The sequence below is a fragment of the Stegodyphus dumicola genome, chromosome 6 (genome assembly GCF_044657685.1).
Source record: "Stegodyphus dumicola isolate Sdum_Otavi_A_Nest chromosome 6, ASM4465768v1".
Classification (NCBI taxonomy): Eukaryota; Metazoa; Arthropoda; class Arachnida; order Araneae; family Eresidae; genus Stegodyphus; species Stegodyphus dumicola.
In genome coordinates, this window is record NC_140773.1 from 176,423,051 (window position 1) to 176,435,222 (window position 12,172).

Sequence of the window (12,172 nt, forward strand, 5' to 3'; positions counted from 1 at the left end):
TATATTAGACATATATAAAGTTTCTTAAAATAAGGAAGAAATTTTATGAAAATGTTTACAACACTATACATGAAAAGGTTACATAAAATAAAGTAAATTATTAGCATGGTCTCTTTTGAGCAAATATTCCCTATAGTAAAATATTCAGTATGATTCAATGAGTTTTAAATTAAAAAAAATTCATTTAGCTTTATTTTAAAAACTCACGATGATGTTCAAGAACAAATTTACTGAACTTTGGTTGTTATTTTGTGTGTGTGTGTGTGTATTAACGACCTAATTCTATAAAGAGTAGCTAAAAGACAAAGTCTTTGCTTTAGCTCTTAATGATTTCATCACATATAAAATGGTATATTCATAATTAAATTTTAAAAGATCCTTAAATATATTTATTAACTGTATCTTTTCGAAATTTATACATAAAGGTGCAGAAATTTTCTTTTTTAATTTATTAAACCACAGTTAATATTTCGAAATGTTTGATCAAAGATGACCATATAAACATTATATTTTATTCTTTGGAGATTTACTTTTAGTCCAAATTATGTACTTATTTTTAAGAAACCTTATAATTGAACGTAAACGTCTAATGTGAATAATTTGAGAAATAAACGTTTTTAAAGCATTATGCATGGTAACATATATTTTGATAGCCCCCAGAAATATTTTAAATTCATATTATAACGTAAAAGAAAAAACAGAGCAATTATCATTATTTCGTTCAGATTATAACATTAAGCGAATTATATGAGTGATACAAGCATTTGCAAATTAACACTCGTTGCATCCAAAATATCAAATACCTTATAATCTATTGTGGACACAAATCAATAAACTTTATAAGTTAGCGTGTCGAATCTGTCTAGGCGTTATTAGAATACCAAATGGTATACACCCGACTGAAATTAATGCTGGATTATATGAAGAGGAGATGTTTATCGATAAATATACATATTATGCACTACAAGCATTTCAGTGTCAGCAGCTCATTACGAGAGTAGTAATTGGTTTACTTAGAAAAGCCTTAAAGGATCGCATCTAATCCCAGATTTCTCCCACCAAATACACGTTGATTCTACAACCAGATTGATCAGAGGTTAATGGTTTAAACTTGCCGGCATGGCTGCTAATAGCAGCTCATGGCTGTTATTTAGATTGCAACAGATGGCTATGTAGAAGAGTTTTAGTAATTAGCACACTACCATACTCCACCACCGATCCTTAGATTTGTGGTTACAATTTTCAGAATATCCAAAGCATTACTAGGTATTTGCAAGCCTTTAGTTATAGTTCTTAAAATTTACTTATTAAGAAAATACATTATAATAATATACTAAAGGTAGGGCTGTAGAGCTGGAAAGAATTGCTTTCGAAGATGATTTGCTGAAAGTTACGGTTAGTCTTTGCATTAGGCATGGCAAAGGGCATGAGAAATATTAACCAGCCACTCACGTTTCATTTATGAATAAAACATTATTAAAAATGGCTTTATTCAAGCCTAATGGTAACTTAATCGCATTGAATGGTACCTTCATGTTATTCAAACTTAATGGCATTGAATAGTGTTAATGCCTGAGTTATAATTCAACGCTTAATATTTCGAGAACGATAAAATGGATACCTTTATTCTTTTAAAGGATTGATTTAATTTTAAATATTTCAGAAAATATTTCATAATTGTTATTATGCAATTTTAATAATTTGTAGTATTTTGCTAAGCTTTTATTTAGGTCACTCATGGTGTTTATCGCTATGGTCAAAATGTCATAATTCATTTTTTTTTCTGATAAGCTATCGAGCTCAAATTTTGCACACAACATAGTCTTTGCGGATGGCAATGCAAATTAGTAAAGCATTGATTTTCAAAACTCGATTTAGAATTGTTTTAATTAATGTTGCAACGTTTTTTTCGTTCTCCTCCCAGTGTTCTTCACTGGTTTATACTTTCTGAACGGGGCAGAAATTTAAAAGGTAGATAGATGCCTTTGTTTGACGAACAATAAGATTGTATAATTAAAGTATATGCCATTAACTTAAAAAATTTATTATGAGCAGCCGTATTTTTCCTACATGTAGTACAAAAATTGTAAATGAATTTTCGAAAGAGAATGATTTAATCTCCCGTTCCCATTAAACTATATATGACAAATTATTTTTCGACTTACTTCATTAATTATTTTATGAGTTTTTTAAACAAAAGCTTATTTTATAAAAACATTTTCAGTTCTTTTTGTTACTGGTCTTGATAGGTAAATCCGTGCATAAATGACGACCACTTTTTAAACACATGTCCGTGAATTGCGTCCTTTGAAAACATACTTAAAACGTAACTACAGCAGTACTGTATTTGGATCTGTAGAAAAGGCTAGGTTGGACAATCAAGTAGTAGAGATCTATATCAAGACAGACATGCATTCAAACTGCAGGAAGCATGCAAGACAGACATGCTGCAAAGACCCATAACATCCGAACTACAAAATTAAGATTAAATATTTTGATTCGAAAATCACTTACCCCTCTTTTTCCCCCAATAACATTCCTACCATCACTAGTTGATTACAACGATTCTGAATAAAAAATAATTTTGGAATAATAAAAAAATATTAACATGGTATTATAATGCATATTCCTAAGAATATTTAAAGAAATCCAATGTAGAAAGTTTTTACATAGAAGTGCACTGGCACTGGACTTTTAAGCATGAGAAAAGAGTACAGTGTACAAAAAGATGGAGAACTAATGAGTCAGAAGTTACACCCTTAACACAGGTCTGTCTTAAATTCTGTACAAGTTCAATTCATTAAACTTCATGAATAAGACGAATATTAAAAACACGGATCTCTGGTTTGCAATGCGATGATTTGACACAAAACAAGTCCCAGATATAATACAATAACTTTAAAGAAATGTTTCATTAGCTTCACTATGACATAATACATTTTGGTATCGAATCTCTTTTAACTTTAATGTATCTGCCACCAAGGTCACTTTAATTACTATTTATAACCTTTGCTCTTTGGAGAAGGAAGACAACGATTAATGCGGGTGAAAGAGCGATGAGGAAGACCTCTCTAGAAAAATCATTTCACCAGACGACAAAGTGACAAATGGAAGTCACAGTGAGGAATGGAGCTCTATAAATCATACTGGAGAGACGGGAAGAATTTCTTTCTCTCTCGGGATGAGAAGGAATCACGAGTAAAGAAGCATCCGGCCATTCGGAAAGCGTAATGGCTGACAATAGGCTCAGCGCAATTGCTGAAGAACTCCCTTAGCCGCATCATTGGTGTTTCCCTCAACACTACTTAATCTTTCGTTAGTAATGCTTTCTCGCACTCGTAAGTAGTTTGTGAGGAACAAAATAACACAGAGATTTATTCTCTGAAGATATACGAAATGTTTCCTAGTCAACGACAGCTTTAAGCAGTATCATAAAATGAACTTATATAAACATAATGACGGAAAATCCAGAACTATTGTAGATTTTCAAATGGAGCTTATTTAAAGTTAACAACTTATTATTGCAAAATTTCACGATGTCTGGTGTTCGCTATTTTCGTGAACACGTCGGAAAGATATCTTTTCACAAAGTGGAGTAAATAGTAATGTATGATATTGCTAACTAGTCTGCGTTTCGCTACAGTTTAAAGCTTCTTGCATTACAAAAGAATTTTTTTTGCAAATTACACAAAAACTAAAATAATAGTATTGAAATAGTTATTTACCAGATATCCATTAAGTCGGCCAAATAGTTTTTCAACGGAGACTGAAAGTGAGGTATCAGTGCAGTGCCATTATTGATTAGTAAACTGACCATGCGCACTTCAAAGAACATTTCCAATAATATCCCCATTTGGAAGTTGGCATTATTATCTCATAAACTATGAAAGATACTCTGCCTCCTTAAAATATTGTAAAGTATTAAGTTGTACAGCATCACTTAATTAATAGAAAACAATACTGGGTAAAAATTAGTACGGCAATGAGAAATGAGGGTAAACATTTTTGGTACACAAGTTCGTCATTTGTATCTGTAGACTGGCAACTGTGATAACTCCTAGCAATAAACGTTCCATGTAAAAGATGAAAAAATGCTCGTCGACCGTCAGGAATTCCTGTGATGAGTATCATAAAAACATAGGGCAAACTTTTCTATAATTAACTAATTAAAGCAAAGCCAAAGAAATATTGTCTAAATGGAGGATTTTCTAAAAGAAGTGGAGTATTATTTACACGGTAGACTAGAAAAATCATGAAAGTTGTAGAACCCATGAAATCAATATAACTGAGATTCGGATCAACATATTCGGCATTTCTACTATATTGCCAATTTGACAGAAACTAAAATGGACACCTCAAAAAGGAACAGTATCTAAAAATTCGCATTATTTTCTACCAGCTACAATATGCTTTCTATAATAAAGTTAAAAGCATTTTCTTCCTACTTTCCGCGCGCCTTCGTGTGCAACTGGAAGCATGTCCAACGTGTTATCGGGAAGTTCGGAGTCTGAATCCCGGCTAAGGCATTGCATGTTTTTCACACGAAAAACGAAAAATCTAATGACTCTATTAAGTAGAGAACTAAGTAAAATGCTTAAAACGCAAAAACCTTTTATGGATAGAAAATTTAAATTAAAGATCAAAACAAATCTGAGGTTGATCTGAAATTTGAGGGAAATATATTTTAGAAGTTAAATCACTGACTAAAAATAATTCTTACACATATGAAAAGCCTCAAAATAGTCTAATTCACTAAAAGAAAAAAAAAGTTTGGTTGTTTCTGGCAGAGGCGATGTGGATCATGCTTGCTTCCGCACTTTACTTCTGAAAAAATTTATAAATGCAATTGTGTACTTTTGTTTTACATTGAAGAGGGTGCCGTTAGCTGTCAGGAACATAATATTCTATCAGTACACGACGAATATTTCCAAGAAATATCTGCGTAGTATCAAAATTCTTTAGCCCACTGGCCGCTGGGGTCGTTTACTGTACTTGCAGAGATTAGTACTCTAACAGTTTCGGCTGCATGTGCATACCATATACGAAACAGGTTCCTGCTTCCATCCTTTGGGTAGACTGTGTGGCGAACCATTCTCTTTAGGCGTTAGCTTCACATCCTGCATGGTGTGTAGAGAGTAATGTGGGCCATTAATCCTCCTACAAAAAAAGCTGAGGCTGCCGGACTTCAGAGCAGAGTAAAAGCAAAACGCCTCCGGACCTGCTACATCCGCTGCTTTATATTGGGATGCCTTATAGTGTCTTTTGCTAAACGGAATGAAATGACAATGATACGCTAAGTTATTTAATCAGCGAGATCTTGCTTCTCCACATATGGAAATTGCTGGGACGATCTCGGAGGAAGTAATAGACCTTTCCATTCTCCGTGAAGACGAAAACTACAGCCATCACACAATACCCATGAACTTGCTGATCAGTTACAGAATATCTGACAACTAATTCCGCAATTGATATTTACATGACACTATACTAAAGTCTGTATCATGATGCATCGCACCAAAGGTTTTTATAACTCTTCATTATACGTAATGTAATAGTTTTAAATATATTTTGCCTCAAGAAATAGACTGAAATACTTCATCAGCTGTATCTCCAGGTTGCTTATGTCAGGTGTCAATATAATCGAACAAATTTCTAGGTGCGAAGAATTTTCTAACACACTATATATACTGGCAGCAAAGTCAGATAATTATATTCTTCAATAAACAATTAATCCATATATAATTTAATCCCTTTTATTTTAAAATCACCAAAACACATTTTTTAACATCAAGAAAGGCATCTATTTATGAAAATTACTATATTTATCAACCCTACTCTTTGGTCATAGCTCTGAAACTCGGTTGGTTAATAAATTTATTTGAAAATTTCAGAAAAATTTCACTGGTATCTTAACGAAATTCATAAATTTCCAAAAATTATTATCGATGTTTTCAGGCATTTCGACAATAATTAACAATAAATTCCACAATTACCGTTATACTCCTGAAAATAAAACTATATACACCGAAGTGAAGAACTAAATAATCTTATAACAGAATACAAGGTAATAACTAAAGTGACCTTTACAATACTTTTTTATACATTACCCTCTAATAGAACATATTAAAATGTTTCATTGACAAATATTTTCTCAGAGAAAAGCGTCAAATTTCTTACCTGTAAAAGACAAAAAATAAAATAATTAGTAAACCACATCTGACAAACAGTATAAAACGGACGTATGAAAAAAGTTTAGAATATAAATTCAACGAGAAAATATTTCACAAAATTTAATTTAATTTGAATGCATTCTAAAATAATGCCACATGAAAATTTTCAGTACCCACGTTCAGTGCATCAAAAATTAGAACTTGCTCAAGAATTACTCCAGTACAGTTAATCATTTCTAAAAGTAATTTTATTTAAAGAATACTGCATATTCGTTGCAACTTACATTGGAGTTACTTCTTGATAAACTCACCGCAAACTGAAAATACCTTCAATCGAAAGTTCAGTTGAAACATCTAGCCTACCAAACGTCATAGCTTTGCACTAAATACATTTAGTTTAATCATAAGCCTGATTGTGTCAGCTTATGATGAAGGAAACACATGCAGTAGAAAGTCTGTTTTACAATAAAATCTTCACATTTAAATTGTTGAATACTAAACCGAAAAATGGTTGCATTAAATATGAATATATAGAGTTGCAAGTACACCATCCTGAAGAATATTTGAAAAATTCAGCTTAAATACAATGGATATGACGGGGATACATCGGTAACAATATCATCAGTTTTCATGGAGATAGCTGGTAAAAGGCATCGAGTTATTTACGGGCTGTTTAGTATACATAATTCCCCAATAAAGTATCAGGTTTTTATTCTCCCGATTAAAAAGGTAGCGGATTAGCAGTACCCTGTCCAAGGAAGAAAACGTTCAGTTTGTAACTATTACAAATCATAAGCGCTAAATAAAACAGAATGGCACACAAAATTAGAAAACGAAAAGGAAAAGAAAACTACAGTGAAAGCAGATGATACTAGTATTTGGGAGTTATTTTCATCAATAACAGCACGTAACTTAATTGCCTTGGGGACCTTGAAGATTCTCCTTAGGCGACTCACTCCCAAACTGATTCAAAGAACCGATTTACTTTACTGAGTCTGCGAACGATGATTCGCTAAAACGAAGCGATAGCTTCGCCCTCCGAGAGCTCTTGTTGGAAGCGTAGCAGGAAAATTCGATTCTCATTTTTTTAGAAGAAACATACTCAATCCTTTCTCCTCCCAATTAAAAAAATCTGATGTGTACACCACATGACTTCCTTGTACGGAATATTAAATTATACGCATTTTTTCTTGCATTTTATTTAAACTTATTAGATTGAATTAAACCTACTTCGCCGACAGCGCGTAAACCACAATAGAATAAATGCATTCTTTAAAATTCACTTTGTTTATCATAGCGACACTCTGGCGCTAGGTTTACTTAACAGTATTATATTTCATTCATATTATAACTCAGAATGCACAAAATCTATATCATTTAAAGAATTATCTAATCGTTGCCACATGTTCTATCCAAATACTATGATAAAGCTAGAACTATGTATAAAAGAAATTAAGCAAACAAAACAAAACAGAAACAGTTTTTCACAGACGATTGAGTATTTCTCATTTAATTAATTCAGTTCTCACTTCGCGAGAGGGCAAAAATACATAAAAACTCAAAATATCTATATTAAAAATTACGAAGTAAATCTCAAACGCTTATTTCCTCGAAAAAATTCCAGAAAGAATTAAGCATGATTTAATTGGCAATAATAAATGAATGCGTTATCTTTGTTGTTGCGAAGCTAAGTTTGTCTAGATTGGCAACAAATCTACTAGTCTCCTGTTTCAAATGTAAACATCAATGGCCGCCATTAAAAACAGGCTTAGCGGCAATTAAACAACTTTAAAATTGCTGATAATTCTAAAAATATTGCACACAGATTTACTAAAGGCATAAAATCCTTAACCGGAAGATAAAAACAACATAATTCAATCATCTTTAAAGCAAAAAATGTACAATTTACAAACATATAAGAGTAAAGAAACTAAGATCCCTGAGCCGGGTAACAGAGTGGATATATATATAAATATATTTATATACGTTTGGTGCGGCCGATTGCAACCAAAACACGAGGTGCACATCTTCATGTTATAGCAGTCCTATATACAAAATTTCAACGTTCTGAGGCTACTCGTTTTTGAGTTATGCGAGATACGTACGTACGCACGAACGTACGCACGTACGTACATACGTTCGTACAGACGCCACGAAAAATTCTCTTCAGAATTAATTTTAAAGCAGTTTTATAATTTTTTTGAAGGGAAAGAGTATTTTATTCTGTCCTTTCGTACAGATATGATGCAAAAACATCGCTAAATTGCATTCGATAGCGGTCAAAATGGATATTTTCGTTGAAATATGCTGCCTGAAACTTTTCGCGATTACAATACTTCCTTTTTACTTCGTACAAGGAAGTAAAAAAAGGGTTTAATTTTTAATATTTCCTATCTTATTTATCAAAGCTCTTGTTAGTGAGCGGTAAGTAGCAAAAAAAGTACCGATTTGGCTCAGTGAGTGAATGGGGAATATTGAATGCACCATTATTATTTTTTTTTTGAGGGTATTCATTTTATTTTTGTATTTTGTTTATACGTACTCTCATGTTGCATGGCATTGCTTCTCAAGCGATGACTTTTATAATCGATGAATTTAACTTATAGTATCCCTTAGTTTCTCTTAAACTATCTACAAACTTTTGATTACGAGACAATGATCTCATACTTTTGCTCCAGCAACACGCTCAAAGGTATCCTCAGCTCAAAGCATATGTGTTTTCATGTGTCTTCAGCCTTATGTGTCAATACGTATCTTCAGACCCTTCACATTATTATGTTCTTCGGCCATTAGTAACTGAAATGGGTCAGTATAGGAATGAAGAAATGACGGACATCGTAAAGCAAGAAAAATAGCAACAAAGGAGCAAAGAAAAAGCGGCTATAAATTAAGTCAAAATAGCTCAGAACAACGAATTATGCGTGAAATATTTAGGTTCTGGTTTACAAATGGAAGAACTTCGAAAGAAGAGTCGTTGAAAAGCAAGGAATTCCTGTATTATTTATTGTATAACTCAAGGAATTCTAAGACATTTAAGACAATTATTGTTATAAAGTATTTTAATCCATTCCATTCCTCTATAAGAACTGCGTCTAAATTTCATACGGTGAGGGCAACACTGTATTAGTAATATAATCGCGGCGAGGTTTAAAAAAATTTCTTTTTACTTTATTTTCAACAATAAACGTAAAATCAACAAATACTTCGTTGTCAAGGGTAAATATTGAGTTTTTTCGTCAATATTTTATCGATCCTATGCAAGCCATTGCAGAGGTAACATCTGTTACGTAGATTTTGAGATACACTTCGGAAAAAGGAAAAAAAGATGAACACCAACTTTGTTATGCTATTCCTAGAAGTGTAGTTTTTCAGACAATCAAATAGAACACGTATGTTGCTGCACTCTCCTGTGCCTGAACTTTTATTTACGCGTGACTCAGATACCGTTTGATATTTCTTTTTCCTGTGTGCTACAGCCTGTTCGTTCCCTGTTATATATGCCATCTTATATCAGTGGATTTTATTCGAGTTCTTTCTTTGCCATGCAGCCCTTTATACTTACGTGAGCTTGCTTCCAAGTATCCTTGAGTATACGCTGCTTATTAATTTACAACAAGGTATTTATGGACTATTGTTCAATAAAGGATGCTTTCATGGAGGATTTTATAAAGGAACATTATTACTGCGTTTACATTACGCATGGGAAAAGTCATTAAAACATCCAAGCATTCAATCTATTAGACAGTGTATATCGAAAGCAAGATGAGTATCTAATATGACTCTAATCACTGGATTACTCCTGGGACCCTTTATGTAGAAAAAACGCAAATGGAAATGCCTTGATGTGAATATCTTTGGCGAAAGACTTAACGTATTACAGTTGAGTGTGTAAAAAGATTCGGCAATGAAACCATAATTTGTTTTCCACTTACCGTGACGCAAGACTACCGTGACGTAAGACTATCGTGAAACACGAACATGACAAAATCACGTGATGCGTAACTTCTATAAAGGGAAACATGGATTATTTAAAGATTTAATTATCGATCAGTGGCACTCGCCAGAATTAGAAAACATACCGTTGTAAATTTACGTAAACATTATTGTTCGATTGTTTAATAATTTATTTCGCTTATCAAACTGTAGATCTTGTAATTCTAAACTAATGCACGTTTAGATTGTGAGGATATCTCAAGTAGAAGAATAGATATGGGCAACAATTTTCGGAGAAGCCGTCGACGCCATTTTGTGATTTCATGCCAAACTGGAGACATGAAAATTTACGGAAAATGCATTTTTGAAGGCTTAGAAACGATTTTTCTGAAAGCTTCCAGAACTATTGAAGAAGCCTATTGATACAGCTGCGTTAGGAACCGTGAATGAAAGAAGAAAAAAGACGAAGTCGCCTCGACAAAAATTAAGACTGGCACTTTCTTTGACAGAGATGTTTGAAAAACGGTAAATTCCGACATTTGCTTTGATTCTAAAATATGACAATACTAGCACGTCACATGACTAAACTCCGTCCAGATGTTTCATAGCTTTTCATAGTGCTCGGACTTTTCTCCCACATAAATGAAGATTATGATCCTCTCCTTTAAGAAAATTCGATGGGTTACTATTGTGGTTAACCATAAACTGTAGTTTTATGTCTCTTCGGCAAATTTTCGAACTTCCACTTCTAACAGCGTAATGTAGCTAGTACAGAATACAACATGCACCTGCGAGCAGAAGACTCAAGTCTCAGAATACTCTACTGGCCAGGCTCAAGCCCTCTTTCAGAAATATAACTCAGACACAGGACAACGACTGCCCTTTAGAAGACCCACGATCAACCATGAAACAACTGAGATGCCATTCTCAATTTATCTCCGACGCATATATGAACGAAAGGCAGACGTCTGACCATGCGGACTGAAAGCAGCTGCACTAGAAATGATCGCTACAAAATACCCTGGGCCGGAATGGATTCATATGTACACAGCTGGATCAACTATCAACGACAACAATGGAGCAGGCTTTTATTCCTGCTACGGTCCGGGAGCGTAACCTCTAAAGTGCAACGCTTTAGAAATAGAAACCCGAGGACGCAATGGAAGGATGGGCAAGCTATACTAGATGACGCAGCGTCAAATAGCAGACATGCCAAAACGGACATTGGCTGAAGAAGAGTGTTGTATCATAAACTTCTATTTTCTTCTTTTACTTGTGGAAATTCCTCCGTATGGAGATCAGTTCTCAGGCCGTACCATGGGAAGAATTCAGGTTAAAGGCAATAGCCTTATTAATAGCTATCCGAGTATCCAAATATTTATCAGAGGATTATTTCAGTGAATTCAATAATTCGGTTATGAATTTACGACTGTTTGAGCTTAGATTTTGTTCTGTAACGGAAATTTCTGATCTGCAAAATTAATTGTGTCTTAAGCAGAACTTGTGTTAGCTCTCTTTTGCCCCTTGAGCTATATATAGCAATTTATCACGCTGTTAATTACTTCAATATGGTATCAATTTCTTCCTGTTAGTGAGGTGAAAGCACAAAACAAACACCCAGCTCCCAACAGTATTAAGATATTTTGATTTTACTTGCAGCTATCGAAACTGCAATTGCGTATGATTATAGAAATATTTAATTGTGTTTCGAAATTTATTATTATCATTATGCAATGAGAACTACATAATTATTTTGCAGCGTGTAAAGCTAATATATTACGGTTAATTTAACCTTTTAACTACAGTAAACCCTTGTCGAACGGAGTTACGTCATTAATAGATTACGAGTACAGAAATGTCGCGTTCTGAGAAGTTAACTTTCTGTGGAAAAATTAAGAAAGTATTTATAGTTTAAGCAAAACTGAATAATGTCCTGATTAAAAAGGAAAACAAAAGAAACAAACATTAATTGAAACAATTTTTATTACTACTTAATAACTATGTACATGACATTATTATTATTAGCCCAGAAGGGCTATCAATTTCGTTTTGGCTATTTGCGTTGATAT

The 12,172-nt window shown here is 33.3% G+C and overlaps 2 protein-coding genes across 3 annotated transcripts in view; one reads left to right on the forward strand and one right to left on the reverse strand.

Annotated features, from left to right (window-relative positions):
- The window catches only part of LOC118185850 (tetraspanin-9-like), a 367,713-nt gene that overhangs the window by 43,955 nt on the left and 311,586 nt on the right, over nucleotides 1-12,172 (forward strand). The gene's annotated exons all lie outside the window — the stretch shown is intronic.
- Nucleotides 5,814-12,172, reverse strand: part of LOC118191787 (uncharacterized) — a 426,838-nt gene continuing 420,479 nt past the window's right edge. Inside the window, exon 12 of the mRNA XM_085819193.1 lies at nucleotides 5,814-6,177. Within this exon, the coding sequence (XP_085675319.1) occupies nucleotides 6,124-6,177 (54 nt within the window). The 3' untranslated portion in view covers nucleotides 5,814-6,123. The remainder of the gene's footprint in view (nucleotides 6,178-12,172) is intronic.